We start from the raw sequence: 23,130 nt of genomic DNA, 5'->3' as shown, positions 1-23,130 counted from the left end.
CGGAAGCCTTGGTAACCTGTAGATTTAGCTTGGGGAATATAGGCTGAGTGGGCTTTCTTCCCCCCACCAGGTGACTACTGACCTGTACCAGGTTCTAGCTGCCAAGGGCTACCAGCTGGAGTGTCGAGGGGTGGTCAAGGTGAAGGGTAAGGGGGAGATGACCACCTACTTCCTCAATGGTGGCCCCAGCACAAGTCTCAGCTGACAGGATGAAGCTGGGCATTAAATGGGCTGTGTTCCCACTGGGTGGAGCCATGGAACAGATGCCCTAGGGCTCCAGACTTTACAAACCACAAAAGGGAAAAAGCCAGCATGTTGGTGCTCAGGCTGTGCCTGGATTGTGCCTGTTCCGCCCTTGAGCTGGGGAATGAGGGAGCAAAAAGAGAGTTTTGCAAGTGACTTTATTTTCTTATCTGGGACTAGAACTGTTTGCTCCCTTTTCCCTTCTTCTACAGCCTTGAGTGGTAGGGGGAAGAGAAGGAGAAGGTCTCAGAAACACAGAGCCTTCCCCACCTCTTGAGAGTTGGTATGGCTGTTAAGTCATCCCCACACCCTATGTCTTTCCTGGTTATAGGACTCAAAATTGGAAGGGACCTTACAGGTCATCTAATCCAACCTATACCTAAAAAAGAATCCCCTCTAAAAAACATCTTTGACAAGTGGTCATTCTTCCTTTCTAGGAAGTCTTTAAGTAATGGGAAACTCACTACCTCCCAAGATTTGCCCATTCCACTTTTGGAGAGCTCTAATAGTTAGGAAGTTTTTTTCCTTAGAGCCAGAATTTGTTCCACACGTTGCTTGTAGTTCTGCTCTCTGGAGACAAGCAAAAGAAGTGTAATTCCTTTTTCTTGTGACGACCTCTCAAATATTTGATAGTTGTGTTCCTTCTAAGTCAGTTCTCTTTTCCAGGTTAAACATCCCTAGTGACCTTTAACTGAACTTCCTATGGCAAGGTTTCCTGCCCTCTCGAAACCCTGGTAGCCTTGCTTTGGATGCGCTTATTTATGTCCTTTCTAAAATGGGGTGCCCAGACCTGAACACAGTCCTCTAGGCGTGGTCTAATCAGAGTAGAGTACAGCCAAGTAGAGCCTCCCTTGGTCTGGACCCTATTCAGGTGTTACTACAGCCTAAGATTGGATGCCTTCAGAGTATCCTGCTCTGCTGACATAATGACTTTGCAATCCGTTAAAACTCTGAGACCTTTTTCACATAAGCTATTGTCTAGTCCCACCTCCCCCAGCTAGTACTTGACTTTTTTAAAAAACCGAAGTGTAGGTCTTTACATTTATCTATATTAAATTTCCTCCTACTATTTTCAAGACATTGTTTTTTGCCTGAGCCTGTCGAGATCCTTTTGGATCCTGGCTCTGTTATCCAATAAGTTGGGTATCCCTGCAAACACGGTGTCATCCACAACTTTGATAAACGTTCTCTCTACACTTTCACCCAAGGCTTTGGTAAAAACGTTAAACAAGACAGGACCAAAGATAAAAGCTTCCAGCCTTCAGGTTGATGCTTATCTATTAATTATGGGGGGGTTTCGTTTGGAGGGTGTCTATATTTTTATTCAACTAGTTCCAATTACATCCAACTGTACTATCATCTAGCCTGCATCTCTCCATAATATCCCAATCTCAAGTGAGATTTTTTCCAGACGCCTTGCTGAAATCCAGCCATACTGAGTCTATAGCATTACTTTGACAGGGCTGGTAACCCTGTCAGAAAATGAAACATGGTTAATCTGGCATAATTTGTTGATTAACCTCTGTTATCTTATAGGGACTACAGCTTCCCTTCCTAAGTGCTCAAAAACCATTGCTTTAAATAATGTGTCAGGAATTGTTGGCATAGTGAGCTCATCCTGCTCTCCTATTTTTTGCTTGTCCTGAGAGCATCTTGTTTAAAGACCAAGATGGATAAGACGAGTGTATGTTCTCTGCTTGCCTTCTTCATGCCAAATCCATCCATGCCTGTCCCCGTAATGAGGTCCCATGCTGACTTCAGCCACATCTCTTCTTTGGGCACTTGCAGGTGGGGGCAAGGGAAGAGGAGAGAGCAGAAAAAGGGAAAGCTCTCACTGAAAGCCCTACTTTTTCCATCTTTCAGGAGATGGTTTATTTTTCCCTCCCCTTCTAGACAGCTCTTATAGGAGCTGACATGGCCTCTTATTCTTGCCTGAATTCAGTCATTTCCCCTGTACCTCTTGGGGAGTGGCAGTAAATTTGGATATGGTGTTGTGAAATGGGGGCCCAAGCTAGATTTTGAAGGGATGGATGATGTCACAGAGGTGAGCAACTATGTAAATCATCCCTAAGTGCCAAAGAGAGTGGTTCAGGGGACAGGTTTTTACCTGTGCCTTCTCTGCTCATGTAGGGCCTCATTGGTGAGGAAAGGGAGGGATTGTCAGGATATCTCATTCCCTCTTGCACAGTTCTTCCTAGCTGACCACCAAGTGGAGGCAAAGAGTTTTCTCTACCTCCTTAGGTTTTTAGCCTAAGAGGTAATAAAGATAGGGACAAATTTAAAAGGTTTAGGGTATGGCAGTGGGTACTGGCCCCTGCACTCCCAACCCTAAGTGTGCACATTGCTAGGGCTAGAGGTTTTGTGTGTGTGTGCATGTGTGCATGTGTGTGTTTGGGCCCCTGGTCTTCAGCAGTCTACTCTATGTTCTTTCTCCAGTATGTGTCTGGTTTCTTAACAGTAGGGCAGTTCCCCCATCCTAGGGGGGTGGGGAGAAGTGGTCAGGCAGCAGCAGCAGCAAACTCAGTCCTGGTAGAAGCTGTTGGCTAGGGCTCTGTAATTTGTGCCAAATCCCAAAGTGCCATTTGTATGGAGGCTACATGTGCCCCATTACTATCTTCCCACCCCGGAGAAGAGGGACTGTCTCCCTAAGTTCCTTTTCCCAATGAATCTTCTTTTGGGTATGATGGGCAGAGGCTCAGGAATTTTAGGATGCCCCTACTTTGGTCCTTGGAAACCTTATGCCTTCAAAAGTAGAGAGGAATAGAGACCCAAACACTAGTACTGGGAACCTTGAAGGTTACTCTAAATTCTGCCTTTTCCACCTTTTAGATTGGGTTCCACGTTTGCCTGGTCCCCTTCATTCCCTGCCAAATGGCAGGGTCTAGGACTGCCAAAGGAAGAATGGGTTAGAAGCCACGATTAATGTGTTTTTCCTCCTGCTTCCCTCTGGCCTAAGCTAGTTGGTGCCTTGGTTTCTCTATCTGAAGCTTCAACTCATATATACCAGCTTGAGATATGCCACTCTTAGAGATCACTTTGCATGGTAGCTGCAGAGTAAAAGGTCAAGGTCCCTTGGGTAGCCAAGAACAGGGAAGCAAGAGAATGTTCTCAACCTGTTTTTTTCCAGGCTACTTTATCCTTGGGCCCATTTTAGAGCTACTTCTGCCTCCTTTTCAGCTACCTACTATGGGCAGATTTAGGTGTCAGTACTGAGGCTTGGGCACCAGGTACTCACCCACCCACCCAAATTTTGCCTACTTGGCAGGTCCAAATAGGAAATTACAACTCTCCCATGAGAAAAGAGGAAGTGGGGTGTAGTGAATGGAGAGCTGGCCTGTGAGTCAGGAAGGCTGGGAATCAAGTCCCATATGATACCCTTTTATGACCCTGGGCAGGTGACTTCACACCCTCTCAGTATCTCCAGTATCTCTCTTGTGGTTTTAAGCTGCAGAACAGGTACTGACTACGTTGGGAGAGGGGATTCCCTCATTGAAAGTTCCCTATTTCTATGAAATCATGGATGCAATCAAAAAATGACAGAAAGGGGTTCCTATAATCGGAAAATATGTAGGGCTGGGTGGGACAAGAGAGTATGTACGGTCAGATGCTCCCTACCTGGAAATCTGGGCAGAATAGGGGAGCCCTGAGGGTACCCAGCTGTCCCTACTTACTGCCCAGGGATTGAGGGACCCTGTCTGCTCCTTATAACCCTTTAGTGCCAGTGGTTCCCTTTTCCCATTATTTGATCGCCCTCTTCCAGCCTTCTATTTCAAAGAGGGATTTGAGGGGTAGGTAGGGGACCTTGGGATTTGGTTTTATAATTTAACCACTGTGGGGAGCAGGGGTGGGGAGGATAATATAACATGTATTTCAATGAAATATTTAATATATTTAAATATCAATAAAATTAAACTTTGTAAAACTGCTGAGTCTGTAGCTGCTCTGGGCACTAGAGTTGGGGTGGGAGCACTTTGTTGGGTAAGGGCTGGGATTATCAGTAGTCTGACCCAAGAATAAATCTGAAGAAGTTTCTCCTACTTTCTAATATGCCCCATATTGGGCTATAGTATCCTCCAAGGAGTAGTTCTAGGCACCTCCAGATGCCTCAGCACCAAGTGCTCACAGATATGTTCTTCCCCCCTCCTCCCATCATAAATACATGTTCTTTCATTCCCTGAGCATGTGGTCCCCCTCATTTGCTCTCCACTAATTCCCTGGGTCTAGGCTCTTGCCTCAGATTTCTTATAACTGCTGTCTGGATGCGTCTTGGCCATAGATTTTTTTTCCTCTCTACAACACACTCAAACACACATCTAGCACAAATACTAATATACACATTACATTCCAATGTTTTATTTTGTGCTATTTGAATAATTCAGGCCTCCCCACTCCCTTTTCCCCCCCAATAGCTTCTCCCTCACAAAATACCCCCAGCTATTTTTATCCCACCAGCTATCCATTCTGCAGTACCAGCCCTTGGCATATGCCCCAGGCCTGTCTTCTGCTCCCCCAGCTCAGTATAAACTGAAGAGTCGGTCACTGAGTATCATGTGATCCACAAACCTAGAAGAGGAGGAAGTTAATTCAGTTCAGCCTGGTTAAGTCAGGAGGAGGGAGGGAGAAGGGAGGGAGAATGGAGATATGAGGGTAGCTCCTGAAGCTGTGTTATCCTGCTTTATCCCCAGAGCAGCAGTTGTCCTATGTGTGTGACTCACTGTCATTCAGGCCAAGCAGGAGAACAAGGGAACATGCAAAGACTGGACTGCAGGTTCACAGATGGATTTAGAGTAATAGGTCTTGTCCTTCAGAGTGAGTCTTCTCTGATGCTCTTGGTAACAAGTAGAGTTCCTATGCCTTCCATTTCCAAGCCTTCAGTTCATTTTCTCCTCTCTTCCCATCCCCATCCTTCTAGGTTAGTAAAATTGATGGCTAGAGATGTTCTCTGCTAACTAAATCTCCCTCCCAAGTGTACACACAGCCTCCTTACCATCCTCTCCATTTTCCTCCTTTGCTCCCTTCGCTTCTCTGCTCTACTTGGGACTCCTAGCCAGAATCAAAACTGCTCAGTCTTATCTTTAGTGCTTCAAATAGGGTCAGGGAGACTTCTACTAACTGGGCAGTCCTCTTAGCTGATCCCTTTCATTCAAACCTGGTTATGGGGCTCTTGATAACGCAGTGTCGTGTAGTCTTCATCCATGGAGCAATGTCTTGCGGGCGAATACCATGTTCATGTGGCATCCAGAAACTGAAATTCTGGGCATCCGTCAGAGGTGCATCAAAGAGCTGATTGTGGACTACATGTGGAGGCATGGAGAGAGAGGCTAAGAGAAATGTCAGGAATCATACCCACCACCTCCAGCCTAGGCTGACTAGGGCTTCTTCCCAGGCATGAGAGAAATCTGAGGGCTGAATGTTTCACTCTCTGATTATATTATCTGATACTTGACAGATGAATTAAACTCATATTTTTTCCAGCAGGTTAATCCTACTGTTTGGTGAGCTTTGATAGAATAATATTAATAGCAAACATTTACATAGTACTTAAGAGTCTGTAAAGGACAATATACATTTGTGTATGTATCTATGTACATATCATGTATATGTGCATTTATAACTTGATCTTTATGAGAACCCTGTGAGGTAGGTGCTACTATTCTCCACCTTTTATAGATAAGGAAATTGAGGCAAAGAGACTAAGTGACTTGCTGGTCACATAGCTAGTAAGTGTTTGAAGCTGGATTCAAACAAGTCTTCCTGACTACAAGCCAGGAACCTTATCTACTCGTCACTCCACTAGTTTCTGCAGATTAACTTTTTCCTTATTTCTGGTCCCTCTTCAAAAATCCCCACCAACCTCAACCTGCTTTTTCTCTGCCTTGATTTCTCCTCAGTCATACTTTCCATTTACCACTAGAGTACTCAATCAATAGGACCCACATGTCTTTAATTGTACCCTCCGGACAGCTCTGTGGTACTTTTTATTGCTGTTCTGGTGCACATAGTAATTTCCAGCAGAGATGATGGGGGGCAGCTTGGTAGATACTGACTCCTTTGGATGCCTTTCCTCTGTAATGACAGCAGAAGGGCTTCTCAATCATAGAATTGCAGAGTTAAGAGACATCAGAGGTCATCTGCTCCAACATCTACCTAAATTATGAACTCCATCTAAAACATATTAAAAAAATAATCATCCAGTCTCTTTTAGAAGACTTTCAGTGATGAGGAACTCCCCACCCTCAAGGCAACCTATTCCATTTTGAAATAGCTCTAATTGTTAGAAAGTTTTTATTATTATTGAACTGAAATCTGCCCTCCTGTCCTGGTTCTGCTCTCTGGTGTCTAGTAAAACAAATCTTAGCAAACTAGATTTGCAAAAATAAGTAAATGAATAAAATACATTTTTAAAATTCCCTTTTTATTTGCATGAACTTGACCAACATCAATTAAATGTTAACATTTCCCTATATGATGAAAAACAAAGAGAGAATTGACCCCATATGAAATATGGAATTTTCATTACATTAATCCCTTTTCCAAAGCTCTTCAGATATTGTAGAGACAACCTCACTTTAGTTTTCTCTTTTCCTGATTAAACTTCAAGTTTCTTAGTTTATACTCATCTTCATATGTGATTCTGAGTACCCTTATTGTTCTGATTACCATTTTCAGAATATATTCTAGACTGTCAATGTCTCTTTTAAAATAATGTTCTAGCCTTCTGCTGTGGCTGCCATTGGAGCTACAGTAACGCCACAGCCATGACCACTCAGTGCCCCATGGCCGTGGACTTCAGCAAGGGCCACAGTTACCAAAAACGTTTCGAAGCTACAATACTGCTGCTGCCATCGTGAATGCTTGACCAAATATACCACGTTTGTGAGAGAGATGATCCAGGAGGTGTGTGGATTTGCCCCTTGTAAGAGGGAGGCCATGGAATTGTTAAAGGTCTCCAAAGATAAGTAAGCTCTTAAGTTCATCAAAAAAAGGGTGGGAACTCAAGCAAAGAGGAACAGAGGAGCTCAGCAACATCCTAGCTGCCATGAGGAAGGCTGCTGCCAAGAAGTACCAAACTTGACCCTACCAACCTTCCCCACTTACCTAATAAAGATTTGACAAATAAACTTGTGTTCTAGACTCAAAAAAATAAAATAAAAATAAAATAATGTTCTAAATGTATTCCAATCAGGCCAGAGATAGAAAAATTACTTCAAGTGTTCTATACACTGTACTTCTATTAATGCATTAGTTTTTTGGGAAGCCATATCATATTACTGGCTCATATTGAAATTTTAGGTCCACTAAAAATCACTAGGTCTTCACATGAATTTTTTTTGGAATTTTTAAATATTAAACTTTTTCTCAATTACATGTAAAAATAATTTTAACATTCTTTTTTTTTAAATGTTGCATTCCAAATTCTCTCTCTCCCTGCCATTTCCCCTCATTGAGAAGGCAAATAGTTTGATATAGGTTAACACATATGCAGCCATGCAAAGCATATTTTCACATTAGTCGTGTTGTGAAAGAAAGCACAGACCAAAAAAACAAACAAGAAAAACAAAGTTTCTAAAAGCATGCTGTGACTTACATTCAGACTCTTATCAGTTCTTTCTCTGTAATTAGAGAGCATTTTTCATCATAAGTCCTTCTAAGAATTGTCTTGGATCACACATGAATTACTTTTTTGGACATGTCCCACTTCCCCATTAGGACACTAAGCTTGTATAGTTGAAATTTTTGAGCCCATCTTCAGGATTTTACACTTAGTTCTATTACATTTTATTTCACTGACTTCAGTCCACCATTCTACCCACTGAACTCATTTATTATATTAGTTATATAACCCAGCCTTGTGTTAAATTAAATAAGCTATACCATCCATGCTTGAATACAAGTCACTGATAAAAAGACATTCAATTGAACAGAGCCAAGGACAGAACCCTGTGGGACTTCACTAGAGATGTCCTTCCTGGTTGTCATTGATCACTAGTTTTTGGATCCGTCTTTTCAATTTGTTCCAAATTCCCTTCCTATACTATCACATAGTCCACATCTCCCCATATTGTTCACTAAGACATCATGAAAGACTTTGTCAAATGACTTGCTGAAATACAAATATTCTGCCAACAGCATTCTCCTTTCTACTTATTCGGTAGCCCTATCAAAACTAAGATTTGGCAAGGCACTTCTTAAACCCATGCTGATTAGCAGCTATCCATTCTAGATTGTTGTCACTGGCCTATATAGTTTGAAATATCCAGTTTGATTCCCTTTTTGAAATTTGGGACAAAGTTTGCCTACCTCTAATCCTGCTATATTTCTCTTAATTACACTAAACTTGAAAAATCATTGGCAAGGCAAATCAGTTGCATCTTTTAGCATCCTGTATGTAGTTCATCCAGGCTGAGTGACTTGAATTCATTAATGGAAGTTAAATTAAATACTTCCCCTCTCCTCATTTTTTTTTTCAGGTTTCAGTCTCTATTATCCATTTCTATTCTTTCCAGTCTGAAGATTATTCTTTGCTTTATAGATCAGGCTTCATGTCCATGTGCTTGCAGCTATAGGACAGCTGATCATCCACATTCCATGAACAGAGGGGAGAGGACCTAGTCATGAATCTGCTCTCTTTTCCTACCTCCCCCTCCAACTTTCTAAGTTGGCCCCATCCCTGTTGCTTCTGCTGGGCTGCTGAGACTCCTATAGATACAATTAACCAGTAAAATGCCCTGCCCCTATACATACTTAAACAAATAGGTGGGGCTGGCCCAGTGCCCCCTTAAATACCTCTCCCTAGATATTTTGTTATTTCTTTCTCTTTTCAAGGTTACCTTTGATATCCATTTTAACTAGATTTTGCTCATGAACATATATGTGCATATGTGGTATATACATACATACACATATATACCATATACACATACACATATATATGTATGTGTGCATGTATACACGTATATACATACACATATATGTATATAAAAGTTGGGCCTGGGATAGATGTAAATAATCTTAATTATTTTTCATCCTCTCAAGATTAAAATTAGATATTTTCCCATTTAAATTAAACTTTTTAAGGGTAAGGACCTCAACTTGATTACTTTTGTGCCTCCCTTAGTGCCTAGCTGTTGTTGTTTTGTTCATCCCTCATTTTTGAAGAAGCCCATGCCATCAGAGAAATGATGGTGTGACTTGCACTGGACTTTGTTTTGAGTGAGGGAGGGCTGTGCAGGTCACCAGCCTCACTTCTCCTCCAGAGCCATCTGAATCCAGTGACCAGATATTCATCAGGATGACTGGAGATGGCCCAGAATGCCTAGTCCAGTGCTTTTCAATACACATTTTATTGAAATTTAAATTGTCCCATGTTCACTTAGGTTTGGAGGAAAACCATAGGAAAATGGGCAGAGAATGTTCAAAACTTTGGTATAATCTTTGGTTCCTTCATCTTCATTGTCCAATTTCAGTCAGTTGACTAGGTTGCCATTCTGCATCTGAAACATCTCTTTCATTTGATTTCTCCACTGCTACTCCCAACCACCTGGATTTTGACAACAGAATTCTGGTTGGTTGCCTTCTTCTAATGTATCTTTCATACCATTATTCACATAATATTAATGTCAAAATAATATGCCTAATCCACAGTTAATCATGTCACCCTACTGATGAAAGATCTTGAGTGGCTCCCTAATGGATAGGATAAGATATATGATCCAGAAGAGACCTTTAAAAGTCTAATTCTAAAGTTGTGATATATGAATGTAATGGAATACTATTGTGCTATAAGAAATGGCAAGCAGGCAGATTTCAGAAAAAGCTGGAAAGACTTTTATGAACCAATGCTGAGTGAAGTGAGCAGAACTAGGAGAACATTGTGCACAGTAACAGCCACATTGTTCAATGACTAACTTAAATAGACTTAGCCCTTCTCAGCAATGCAAGGATCTAAGATCCAAAATGGAAAATGCTATTCACATCCAGAGAAAAAACTCTGGGGTCTGAATGAAGATAGAAGCATACTATTTGCTCTCTTTTTCTTTTGTTGTTTTGTTTCTTCTTTCTCATGGTTCTTCCCATTGGTTCTATTTCTTCTTTACATCATGACTAATGTGAAAATGTGTTTAATATGAATGTATATGTAGGGTCTATATCAGATTGCATGCCATCTTGGGAAGGGGGAAGGAGAAGAAGGGGGAGAAAATTTAAAACTCAAAATCTTATGGAAGTAAATGTTGAAAACTAAAAATAAATTATTTTTAAAAAGTTTAATTCTAACTCCATCACTTTGAGATGAGAAAACAGAAACTTTCCCAAGGTTAATCAACTAATTAGTGACAGAACCAGGAATAGAACCTAGGTCTTTGGACTTTCAATTCAATTCTGTTTCCTAAAAAAGGAAGAAAAATTACATAGAAATCAAACCTGAGTCAAAAAGGAATTTAGAGATTCTAATTTCCTACTAAGCACATGAATCCCCTCTACAACATCTCCAGCAAATGGTTATCCAGTCTTTACTTGAACTTCCAGGACAGGGAAGTTCACCAGTTCATGAGATAGCTTGCCCTATTTGGGGGCAATTTTATTGAAATCTACTTCTCTGAAATTTCTACCCATCATCTTTGATTTTTTCATCTTCAGAACCCATTGGTCTTCATTCTGACCCTTAGAAAATCTTATTCCATGCAGAAGACAAATATTCTCAATCCTTCTTAACCCATTATTACCTTTACCAAGACTCAAGTTGTTTTTGGTCAAAGGCTGATGGTCATTCTCTTTCCTATAAGTACTCTCAAATAGAAAAGTAAGAGTCTGGTCCTTAGGGAATATATGTGGTGGTACATAGGGGTAAAACACGTAGAATAGAATTGCTCCCTCTCTAAGAACATTGTTGAATGGGAGATTCTAGGTCTCTTTTTCTAGGATTTAGGTAGCATAAAGTGAACACATTTTAAATATCATGAACTTCTCCTAGCTTTATGATCCCCAATAAGCAAAGGATCGTGTGTGTGTGTGTGTGTGTGTGTGTGTGTGTGTGTGTGTGTGTGTGTGTGTGTAGGGATATTACCCTGTGATGTCACTGGTCCTCTTTGAGAACAAAGTTTCTGGCCAGGCAGAAAACAATTTCTATTTATACTCATTCTAAGCCATCAAAACCTAAACAATAAGTGACAGAGGCTTGAGTTGGGGCTCTTATTGGCCATTCAGTGAAAGGGTTCTACATGAATTCTCTACAGAGAGAGAGAGACAGACTTCCAAAGCAGGTGTTATGAATTAAACCTTGTTACACATCTTCCTTAAACGTGTGACTCACTATGATTACGATGGTCTAAGTTTAAGCTTACTCCTTCCATGGAAGCTGTATTTGTGGGAAAGAGCAAACTGGGTTCTCAGAAGAACATTTCATATTAACTGCTTCACCGCGCTATCTGAGAGTGGAGGTCGCTGCCCTCTGGGATCCAATCTTCCAATTCCAGAAGTTGCTATTTCTAGTCTCCTTCCTCCTCCATTTTTTTCCCAAGAAACTCAAACAATTTACTTTTTGGTTTTCATTTCTGATTTCTAGAAATTTAGCTCTGAAAAGACAGGCTTTTAAAAAGCCCATTGTGTTTTAAACGGAACTACTTGACTCCACCTTAAAACCCAAATCACTCTGGTTTTCACTGAATGGCCAATAAGAGCCCCAACTCAAGCCTCTGTCACTTATTGTTTAGGTTTTGATGGCTTAGAAAGAGCATAAATAGAAATTGTTTTCTGCCTGGCCAGAAACTTTGAGGGTCTTTCTCTCCCAGACTGATATTTTTTGATGGTAAATTGAGTCATCTTTTGTCTCAACTTTTACCCACCCCTCAGTCATTGAATGGATCTGGCCTCAGACAAACTGAGACCTGGGAAAAACCTTAATGTAGAAAGGCCAAGGTAACCCACTGCATCCTGGGCCATCACTAGTCATCATGACCTTAGTCTTGCCACTGGACTTGGATGACTCTGGAGGAGGGTGAGTCTGATAAATGCCCCACCCATATTCAACTTATGTGCAAGTCAAGACATCACCCTCTACATGTCCTCTTCAAGAGTGAAGAAGGAACAAGACGCAGATAAATCCTCAAACTGCTTTCTTCTTCCATTCTCTCTCCACTCTGGGACAAGGAGCTATACCTATAATAGCCTAACCTATAATAGCCTAACCTATACCTATAATAGCCTAACCTATAATAGCCAAGGACAACAGGAGCTATACCTATAATAGCCTAACCTATAATAGCCAAGGACAACAGGAGCTATACCTATAATAGCCTAACCTATAAATCTCAGTTGCAATTTTTGGATTGGGACAAGGGGCTCATGGTGGAGTGGATGAGATGGTTTGAGAAAATAACCTGAGGATCAGGCCATACTAGCCAGCTATAGTAATATTTCTGGGCAAGTGGGTACTTATGGGACACAGTTAATTTAGTCCACTCCTCCTCTTGTTCCCTTGTACATAATCCAGGAATCTGGTTGTACTTAAAGATCAAGCAACTTTCCAGACTAGGAATTCCAGGGTAGCCTCAACTCTCAAATGTTATTGTCCCTGAGAAGAGGTATTAAACTCGAGGGATTGATTAATCAAGGGATCTCATCTGTTTATCCCATTAAGACATGGGAGTTACAAGTGAGATTATTATGCTAATAATAGCTCATATTTCTAAAGACTTTGAGTTTCATAAAAGCTTCTATAACAACAACCCTTTGAGGTAACTGATGCAAGCCTTAATCACTGAATGGGTGTTGCTTCAGTCAAACTGAGGCCTGTTAAAAGACCTTAGCTTGAAAAGGCCAAGGTCTCCCACTGCATCCTGAGCCATCTCCCAGATAGCTCCAGAGGAGAAAGTAAGGCTGATAACTTTCTACAACCCTCTCTCATTTCAATCCAATTCACTTGCATGCTGTGCATCACCTCCCTTATGTGATCCTCTTAGAGAATGAAGGAGAAACAATAACATCCTATTGTGTAGTTGAAGAAAATGAGGCTCAGAGAATTCAGGAGGTAGCTGGTAAGTGTTGTAATCTACACCTGAACTCATCTTAAAACCAGTGGTTTTGCCATTTTACCACACTAGTTGCCATGTTCTTAGCTTGGTAAGCTAAGTTAAAGCTAAGTTAAAGCAGTCAAATATCATTTCCAAATGATGTCAGTCATCTTCTGATATGGCCTACATACCTCCTGTAGGCCTAAGTACTAATAGGCAATTTTTTCCACTGGCTAGGAAAAACCATATCTGGTGACCATTAGGCCCAACATTCTTTTCTGATCCATTGGTTCTTTTATGCCCCTCCTTTGTTTCTTTTCTTCCTGTCTGCCTTCCTCTTACCTGTCTCTTCATCTCCTTCTCCCTTCCCCCAGACTTTCTTTTTGCTCAGAAAGGGATCCTGATAGCCCCACAAGGTTATGCCAAAGAATGCCATCCCAACTCTTCCCTGACTAGATGTGGAACAAGTTTGAAGTTCTGGGTTCTGTTTTTGGTTACTATGGTAATCACCTAAGTGATGACCAATCCTGATCAAGGAGGACAGAATTTGAAGGTCACTGAAGATAGATCTTAGTAAACAAACCTGGAGAAGAGGGGAATTAAATCTATATCTTTTCTCCTTTCTCCCTGTCAGTGTTATTCATACTGGAGGCTTCAGAATTCATTTATATTGTTATTTATGTTGGTTCCTTTCCCCTTCCATTAAATTATTAGATTTTTATTAGATTAGAGAATACAAAGAGGATATTATAAGTTCATTCAATTTACAGGTGAAGGGGAACTGAAAGGTGATCTTAGGGACATGATTTTGAAAGGTAACAAGACATGGTAGTTAGAGTTTTAAACATAGGGTGGAGAAAACCTGAGGTTCAGATCTTACACCTGATATTTACAGTTGAGTGACAGGGCAAATTACTCAATTTCTCTAAGCCTTGGTTTCCTCATTGGTAGTTTCAACCCCATAGATTTTTTAAGGGAGGGATTCAAGGAGATAGTGCTTGTCAAGTGCTCACATACCTTAGGTTGCAAGTCCCAGTAATGGACAATAAATCTGAGGACAAGACAACCAAATAAGGTTCATTACCAGAATGGCTAAAGAATTATATATATACATATATACACTAACTTTGAAGACAACAAGGAATTATTATTAAGAACTGAGGGAGTACACACAAAAACATTAGAGATACTTGAAGTATTCAAGTAATTGAATGCCAGTTATATACAAGTTATTCTACAAAAGTGAAAAAGACACAGGCCTTGCCTTCCAAGAGTTTATAATCTCATAGGAGACATGGAGGGGTTCACAAATAATTGTAATGAAAGGTAAGCTAAAATAAGTCTGTAAAATGAGTACAAAGTGCTATGGGACACTCAAAAGTGATCTGATTCTCCCAAGTCATGTGAAAATTAAGGACAGTTCTGGCCTCATGAATGAGCAGGGAGACGTTCGAATTCCACAAGGAAGGTCATACCTTCCTCCCTAGTTGGATAAAACTAAAAATTCCACAATAAGAGATCTTCTTTAAAGTTTCCCTATATTGTAAACTTCTTGGCTGCCTTTTGCTACTTTTTTCCTCTCCAGTGCTTTTCATAGTACCTAGTACTTAGTAGGTGCTTAATAAATGTTTACTGATTGATTGACTTAAGTATGTTTCCTCATTAAAACATAAATACCCTTGGGAAAGGTACCACTACAATATCCATTATCAATATCAATGTGAAAACAGATGCCACAGGAGAGTTACTAAGAGTTAAGAAGTTAGTAAAACTATAAATTGCTTCCAACTAAGATGATGAGAAAAAGCATCTGGGAGGATGTGACATTTGAGTTGAGTCTGAATTTGTGAACCATCTAGATTTCAAAGTTGATTGATATGATATGGAGGTGATAACATAAGATGAAAAATCCTTTTTCTAAACTACTGCGATCCCTTAAGGGAAAAGAAATCAATCTCTGTTTGAATTAGTTAAATAACAGGGTTTGCTAGAGGGAAAGGTGTAGAATGCCTGAGGGCATTGAGGAGGAAGGGGTTGCTAAACAGACCAGATCTAGCCTTTACTAAGACCTTACTAGGTTGTAGAATGGCTCAGGAGGAGAAAGTGAGGCTAGTGACTTTGCTTCCCTGCCTCACTTAAAACAAAGTCAAGTGCAAGTCATGTCATCATTTCTCTGATGTCATGTTCTTCTTGGAACACAACCTGTGAGTAGTAGACTTAGCTGCCTGAATGGGACCTAACATACCTCATCCTCTCCCTTCTGTCTCCCTTCCCTCTTCCTTTGAGGCTTACTGGCTAGATGTCTTCCTTCCTTCCTTGATTCCTTCCTTCCTTCCATGCCCAGGCTCCACGTAATGGCTGGCTTAGAGTGATCATCAATAGTAATAATTTCTGTGTCCCTCCCAGTTTGACTTAGTTATTTTTTTCTTTTGCTCATTAAAAGGGCCATTCCCTGACCCCTTCTTAAAGAGGCCTCTCCACTCAATGGGTGTTACCTCCCCCTAAGTGAAAAGGCTCAGCCTAAAAAGGCCAAGGTCTCCCATTGCATCATCAGTCATCCTGATGAATATCTGGTCACTGGATCCAGATAGCTCAGGAGGAGAAAGTGAGGCTGGTGACCTTGCACAGCCCTCCCTCACTCAAAACAAAGTCCAGTGCAAGTCATGTCATCATTTCTCTGATAGCATGGTCTTCTTCAGAAGAACACAATAACAACAACTAGGTTCTAGGCAGAGCACTAGGGATATAAATTCCAGCAAGCAAGACAGTCCCTTCCCTCAAGAAGCTTACATTGTAATGGGAGAAGTTGTCATTGCAACTATGTGATCCCATTTGGGGTTTTCTTGACAAAGATACTATAATGGTTTGCCATTTCCTATTCTAGCTCTCTTTACAGATGAGGAAACTGAGGCATACAGGGTTGAGTAACTTTCCCAAGGTCACACAGCTAGTGTCTGAGGTCAGATTTGAATTCAGGAAGATGAGTCTTCTTGACTCTAGGCTTTCACCCTATTCACTGCTCTACCTGGCTACTTTGTAATGAGGCTAGACAACACATAAAAGAGAAAATGGAAAGCTGCAGGAGGAAGCAGAGATTGCCAGGAATGGGGGAGAAGGAAGAGAGAGTCCTGGTGTGGCTAAGGTGAAACATGGCCTGGGTCCTTGCCATAAAGGGAAAGGCTGTGTTGAAAGGCTGGGGTCACCAAACAACACAAAAAGTTTACTTCAGAATTTTGATCCAGGATGCTCTAGCAACTGTACTCTTCTACCCTCTCCTGTTCTTTTTCAAGAAAAACTTTCTTTCAAAAGGTTGCCACAGTAATGCCCTAGCCTTTACAATATATCCTCCCTCTTCTGAAGGATTCAGGGTATCTTTTAGAAGAAATCATCAAGGAATGACTAGACTGACTCTATCTTTAAGAATCTGATAGATTTCAAGTTAGCATTTCAATAGAGGCAAAAGCCTTAAAGTCAAAAGACTTGGATTAGAATCATAGCTTTGACTCTAAACCAGTAATTTAGGGCAAGTGGTCTAAACTTTCTGAACCTCAGTTTCCTCATCTATAAAATGAGGCTAGTAAAACTTTTACTGCCTCATAGGGTTGTTATGAGGCTTTATAAATATCAAAGGTGCTACACAAATGTGTGATTTTGTTGCCTTTGCATGAACAATGAAACACAATTTTTATTTATTTCTTTTTTTTTTATGCCTTTGAGGAAAAACTTAGCTGTCCTTCCATTTAGCTAAAGTTTCCTGAATATGGCAGTATGGATGTAGTTCCTTCAGTTGTACATCTACTAGTTGGTCATTTAACAAAGATTCTCCCTGTGGCTCTATAGTCCCAAGAAGTTTCTAAATTAATGGTTGATCCCTAGCGCTGGAATGCTGGGTGAGTTAACAGGAATGTCTGCTAAACCATCCACAGGCTGTCAAAATCTAACGAATCACCATCTTCCTCTAAAATTGACTCAAATATGACCTAATATGAAAGATTAAGATTTGCTTGCAGCATTTCAAGACTGATGGCAAGTTCAAAAAGGACATGACCTTCTCTGCTAGTTTTAACAATGTTGGCTGCATTGCAAAAACAGGCAAACCTTTCTGTCTGGTATATAACATGAGAGGTCACTATGCTATTTATCACATTATAGCTGAGGTACAAGGTAAGAAAGTCCTTTGAAGGTGCAAAAGGCACCCCCCCATCTGATGACACATGCTGTCCATCCACACCATCCTACACTCAGATCCTCTCATCAAGGTGAGTAACATGATTTAATCTGACTTGGAGACCAGCAAGGTCAAATTTTATCAAGCTCAATATTGACAACCCATGTATGATGGTCAGTGCAACTAACTTGGATTAAATTGGTATGATCACCAAGAGTGTGGTCATTCAGGCTCCTTCAATGTGGTCCATGGCAAGGATGCCAATGAAAACAGCTTTGCCATCAAGCTTTCAAATAGTTTTGTTACTGACATAGGTAACAAACCTTGGATTTCTCTGCCCAGAGGAAAAGGTATTTTGTTTCAACATTGTTGAGGAAAGAGAAAATAAGTTGCAGCCAAACATTAGTAGATAAATGACAGAAGATTACAACAGGGTTTCTGTGGTCAAATAAATGTTTATAAAAAGATTCCACATTTACAGTAGCAAAAGCAGAGTTGCTATTGGTACAACCTAAAAACTGTGATTCTTAGTATCTTTTGCCCTCTGTTCTGCAATTACAATGTCATCATCGAGGAAGTCAATCAACAAACTTTATTAACCAGGCACTGTGCTAAGCACTGGTCAAACAAAGAAAGGCAAACTCTCTTTCTTTCAGAAATATACATTCTAATGGCAGAGACATCATCTAAACAACTAGATACACAGAAGATGTACATTCCTAGTGAATTAAATTTAATCTCAGAGGAGAAAGCACTAGTTGGAGGGACTTGGAAAGGATTTCTAAAGAGAGTGGTACTTAAACTTGGTCTTAAAGGAAGCTAAGAGTTGGAGGTGAGGAAATAAGTATTCCAAGCTTGGGGAATAGAAGAGTAGAAAGGCACAGAGATAGGAGATAGAGCATCACTTTGGAGGAAGAGCAAGCAGGGCAGTATAAGAAGACTTAGAAAGAGATGCTTTAAATGCTAAAAAGTGAAGTTTATATTTGATCCTGGAGGTAAAGAGGGAACCACTGAAGCTCACTGAGCAGTGAGGAGAAGGGAGAAGGAAGTGGGGGAGGAAGGAGTTGACAAACTTTAAAAATAACACCTTGGCAGCTGAATGGAGAATGGATTGGAATGGGGAGACACTTGAGTCAGGGAGACCAAGTGGGAGGCTTCTGCAACAGTCCAGACAAAAGATGATAGAGGACCTGAAATCGGGTGTGGTTGTATGAGTGGACAAAAAGTGTAAGGGAGTCGAAAGAACTGAGGACTTTTCTGGGATTTTTGTCTGCTTCATGGGTCACTGGCTAATTGGATATGGTCTACTGGGTGTGAACTCAAAACCTTTCCAACTTGAAAAAGCACACTCGTTGAAAAATTTCCATACCACAGTGTGTGGAATCAATTCTATACCACCAAGGAAGCATTATTATTAGAAGTTATTATTATTAATAACTTTATATTCAATTTTCATGTCATTTCTTCTTAATCTAAAAATCATTTCCTCTTAAAAACTCTTCAGTAAATTCAATTCTTCCCCCATGATTAGTTAAATAAGAATCTGAGTATCCATTAAGTGAAGAACTTTACACTGACACTTTGAGAAAGATATAAAAGAATTAGAAGTTCTATTTTCTGTCTCCTGGGAGTTTATAATCCTAATGTGGCAAATATACATATATAACTTGGGAGCAATTATCAATTAATATGTCAACAAGTACAGAATGACAAAAGTGCAGTAATGCAAGTGGAGTATAGAATCTAGGAAGACTTCTTATATTTATGTTATATATCTCATGTTTTGAGTTGGATTTTAAAGGAGGCTGTGGACACCAGTGGTAAAGAAGAGGTGGCACGTATCCACAGAGGAGGAATGTGCCTTTAAAGGTAAACAGGAATTAGCAAGTCTGTGCTGGAAAAACAGATTGACTTGGCTAGAATGGAAAGTAAAGAGAAAAATCCAACAGGTATATAAGGTCAGCTCTGTGGCATGGCTTAGGGCAAAGGTGCCAACACAGGCAGATCCCTGTTGTGTTACTTTGGACACTTTTACCCATTAAAAACTCCAAGGACCAGAAAATTCAGATATCCTCAGCTGGGAGAACTGGGCACAATCATCCTAAAGGTGGTGAGACTCTTGTTAGCTGAGTTATCTTGTGCAAGTCTCAACTTCCCTGAACCTCAGTTTTTATCACTGGTAAAATGGTGGTAATGATACTTTCATTACTACCTACAAAGGCAGTTGTTAGAAAAGTACTAAGTAAGAGTTATAAAAGTTATAAAAAGCCACTTACTATTATTACTATTCAGTCCTTCAGCTTTCTCATTCAACAAACATTTCTTGTAGATAGGCTACTGTATGCTATGGGCACTGGGTGGTGGTGTCCTCAAACAGCTCACAGTTTAGTTCAAAAGAGGTTACATACCTACACACAAATATAAACATGCCAAATAAAAGGGCTTCTTCTAAATCCTCATCTTGGACCTCTCATCAGTACTGATAATGCAGGAGCTACTTTCTAGATTTCCAGGGCATTGTCTGTTGGTTCTCCTACTTGTCTGGTTGCTTCTGACCCCCAAATGAGTTACCCTAAGGCTCTATTTTGGGCCCTCATTTTTTCTTTCTACACAACTTTCTCTCTCAGTGATCTCATCAGTTTCCATGGGTTCAATATTATCTCTCTGCAGACAATGAATTCTCAGATCTGTATTTCTTGCTCTTGAACTTCAGTCCCATATCAGCAACTGCTTTTATTGGATATTTCTAAATGGCTGCCCCATTTGCATCTCAAAACTCATTAACTTTCCCCTAAAACCCAACCCTCTTCCTAATTTCCTTATTTCTGTCAAGGGTACCACTATTCTCATTTTTACCCAGATTTGCAACCTGCTACCTCTTACTTAGCCTGGTCCAGAATTTGCTGATCTACTGATTGATCTTCAACTCCTTACCTTCCATCACCTACCCTCCCATATTCATTCAGTTCCCAAGTCTTGCTGATTCTTCTATTACATTTCTTGTGGACATTCCCTTCTCCACTCACGTGGTTGCTACTCTAGTTCAGGCTCTCACCTATTTGTAATAGCCTACTTTTTACTCTCCCAATCTCTCCCTTTCCTCAAATTTCTATTTTTTTCAATCCATTTTTCCAATCTATTCTCTACACAACTTCCAAAGTAATATTCCTAAAACATTAGTCAGGCCATGTCAATCCCCCTTCCCTTGCTGCCCCCTCTCCCTGGCCAGCTCAGTAAGCTCCAGTGGGTTTCCATTACCTTTATGATCAAATGCAATATCCTGTTTGACATTTACAGACCTTCAGATCATGTACTACAGGGCATTCCCTTCCCTGTCACCCTTTTTGGCTAAAGATTGACCACCAGCTAGCTCTATCTCCATCACTGCTGGAGGGAATCCAGAATCCCAGTTTCACTTAACCCCTTATCTATTCCCAGTGGTAGGTAGTAGTCCAGAACCATTGAGGCCCCCTGACCTGCACAGTGGATGTGATCATAGCAAATGAACTGTTAGAATCTTTCCAGTAAGATGGAGGACAAATCCTAGCTCCCCTTCCCCTCCTAAAACTTCTTTATGACTTGTCAACGTACCTTAAATATTCCTGGACATTGCCATCTGCCCATTCATTTTATCCTTAGCACTTCTGGACCTTTCCACTTGCCTTAAAGTTGACTCCCATATTATGCCTCATCTGATTAGAGAATGAGCTCCTTGAGAGCAGAACTGCCTTGACTTTCCATTTGTATTCTCAGTGCTTACACAGTGCTTGGCACATAGGAAACTTAGTAAATCTTTTTCATTCATTCTGCAAGCCAAACTAGCCTTGCTTTACCTGATATGACATTCCATCTCCACTCCCTGTATTGCTGTACAGGTCGCCAAGAAGACCAAATAGGCTCACAAAGAGTTGGGCACTACTTAACAGCAACAATAACTTTCTGAATAGAATGGAGATGAAGGGAACAGAAACCCTTGACTTAAAGCCCCTGTTTCAGTATTTCTGATTGTGCCTGAAAACTGCATAGGATAATGTGAGGAAGCATAAATGTTCAATCACAGGGCTTTCTAGGGGAAAAAATGAAATGATACTTGCACATTTATTCTACATTTCTGCCATCACTTTCTTATGTTTAGACAATTAACAAAACAATGAGATCCCATTTATAGTTTTCCAATGTCTTAAGGTGTAAATACACTGAAATTTTAACAATCAACTCTGGTTCTGGTTGGCTCCAGCACACCCCACCTGATTTTTTTCCTTCTCAAATACGTCATTTTGCTTTCCTGGGCCTGTGGCTAAAGGCGATCATTCAAGTCCCTACTAGATTCTATTCTTAAACCACTTTAAATGACAGATTTGCAAACAAGGCATTTGACAACCTTGGGCCAATCTGGTGAGCTGCACCACGGATCCCTCCAAAAGCATAATGACACATTCCATTTGACATCAGAAAATAAATACCTCTAGATTAAGAAGAATGCCATTTCTTATTATAAACCTGTATTTATAAAAAGCAGCATTCAACACTGTTCATCACCTTGTCCTCTGCCCCAGCTCTGTTAGGAGGGAATACACCCTACCCCAAATCCCGGCATCACTCTCTCAAGGTTTGTACTGTCATTACTAAAATTCACATTTTAAAACATGACCCTACTAGCTCGGCCACTCTTTCCTCCTCTGCCGCATCCATGCGTGGGCCGCGTGGGTGACACGAGCCCGAGACCACTGGGTTCGAATCCCGATTCCACTATGTGGATGACCCGAGTGACCTTCACGAAGAAGAGTTGGATTCCTAAAGCCCTTTCTAGGTTTCAATTCTACAACCCAGAAGGTGCTGACCCACCGCCCTTTTTCTAAAGGACGTCGCTTCCAGGTCCCTTAAGGCCCCCTCGTGCGAAAACCCTCAGGAAAGGGCGGGGCCCCCAACGTGTCATCCTCCAGAGTCCTCAGGTTCCCCGGCTCGCAGTTAACTCGTAGTGGAAAACCATTACAAACAATTAACAATCATCAAGCTAATCCTGACCCTTGCTCGCTCCCTCCCTCCCACATCCGCCTCATTCCCAGCGAGAAAAACTCCACCCTTCTCCCCCCCCCCCCCCCCCCCCCCCCGGGAAGGCGCGAACGCGCCACAACCGTCGCTCCTCCCCAAATTCTTTCTCGCGCGGAGACCCGGACTTGGGGCGGGATCTCCTAACAACCCACCGCTAAACACCACCTCCCGCAGACCTGCGCCCTGGAACCAGCCAATCCACGTGAGGTTATCGCCCTGGTCCGAGGTCGAGGGGAGGAGTTCGGCGGAAGTACCCGCCTCTAGCTCCGCCCCTGCCTCCTTGAGGGGGGGCCCCCCCGGGCCACGGAATCGGATGTGCGTCATCGCGCGCTCGGACGTCTCCCAGCGGATGTACGTCGCTGCGCAGTTGACGCCGGGACGTGCTTGCCGCTGCTGCCGCCGCCACCGCCTGGGTGAAGCACTATGGAGGGAGCTTCGGCCAAGCGCTGGTACTTCACCCGGGAACAGTTGGAAAAGAGCCCGTCCCGTCGCGCCGGCATCGACCCGGACAAAGAACTCTATTGCCGGCAGCAAGCAGCCAATCTCCTTCAGGATATGGGGCAGCGTCTCAACGTGTATCCTTCTCGCCGCGCCGCGGCCTAGCCTCGGGATCGCTCCGCTGGGCCTCGGGTTCTGGATTCGGTCAGGGACTGAGGA

General features: G+C 41.5%; 3 protein-coding genes and 1 pseudogene across 12 annotated transcripts in view; 3 read left to right on the top strand and 1 right to left on the bottom strand.

The window, feature by feature from the left end:
- ADCY6 (adenylate cyclase 6) overlaps positions 1 to 4,165 on the top strand; it is a 28,362-nt gene extending 24,197 nt beyond the window's left edge. For all 4 annotated transcript variants that reach the window (XM_072654527.1, XM_072654529.1, XM_072654528.1 and 1 more), the window contains exon 22: positions 71 to 4,165. In XM_072654527.1, the coding sequence (XP_072510628.1) occupies positions 71 to 205 (135 nt within the window). In that variant the 3' untranslated portion in view covers positions 206 to 4,165. The remainder of the gene's footprint in view (positions 1 to 70) is intronic.
- A 411-nt stretch (positions 4,166 to 4,576) lies between these two features.
- On the bottom strand, positions 4,577 to 22,834 carry SPMIP11 (sperm microtubule inner protein 11). Of its 3 annotated transcripts, none has more exons than XM_072654540.1 (4): positions 22,626 to 22,834; positions 6,181 to 6,309; positions 5,393 to 5,537; positions 4,577 to 4,806 (listed from the first exon to the last, which is right to left on the bottom strand). In XM_072654540.1, the coding sequence occupies exons 1-4, from the start codon at positions 22,795 to 22,797 to the stop codon at positions 4,758 to 4,760; spliced, it is 495 nt and encodes a 164-aa protein (XP_072510641.1). In that variant the 5' UTR covers positions 22,798 to 22,834; the 3' UTR covers positions 4,577 to 4,757. The 3 variants fall into 3 exon arrangements, with proteins under 3 accessions (XP_072510641.1, XP_072510642.1, XP_072510643.1); XM_072654541.1 differs by having other exon boundaries at positions 22,650 to 22,834; XM_072654542.1 differs by lacking the exon at positions 22,626 to 22,834 and adding an exon at positions 13,596 to 13,797.
- Positions 6,309 to 7,359, top strand: LOC140534000 (large ribosomal subunit protein eL36-like; annotated as a pseudogene).
- CCNT1 (cyclin T1) overlaps positions 22,798 to 23,130 on the top strand; it is a 41,409-nt gene continuing 41,076 nt past the window's right edge. The window contains exon 1 of one of the 5 annotated variants that reach the window (XM_072654536.1): positions 22,798 to 23,048. Coding sequence is in view for 2 of the 5 variants with exons in the window: in XM_072654531.1 (XP_072510632.1) it covers positions 22,897 to 23,048 (152 nt within the window). In the remaining 3 variants the exon portion in view is untranslated. The remainder of the gene's footprint in view (positions 23,049 to 23,130) is intronic. The other 4 variants (XM_072654531.1, XM_072654539.1, XM_072654537.1 and 1 more) reach the window with 4 other exon arrangements.

The sequence above is a fragment of the Notamacropus eugenii genome, chromosome 3, assembly GCF_028372415.1.
Source record: "Notamacropus eugenii isolate mMacEug1 chromosome 3, mMacEug1.pri_v2, whole genome shotgun sequence".
Classification (NCBI taxonomy): Eukaryota; Metazoa; Chordata; class Mammalia; order Diprotodontia; family Macropodidae; genus Notamacropus; species Notamacropus eugenii.
Note: the sequence above shows the minus strand (reverse complement) of the source record. Positions and strands in the feature narration are given on the sequence as shown.

Bases quoted from the DNA above. Each gene is read 5' to 3' on its own strand.
- SPMIP11 (XM_072654540.1), bottom strand. From the start codon at position 22,797: ATGACGCACATCCGATTCCGTGGCCCGGGGGGGCCCCCCCTCAAGGAG. The intron at 6,310-22,625 runs GTGGGTTGTTAG...CTGTCATTACAG, and splicing joins GCGGGAGGTGGTGTTTAGCG to AGGAAAGGCATCCAAAGGAG. The intron at 4,807-5,392 runs GTTTGAATGAAA...CTCCTCTTCTAG, and splicing joins ATCAAGAGCCCCATAACCAG to GTTTGTGGATCACATGATAC.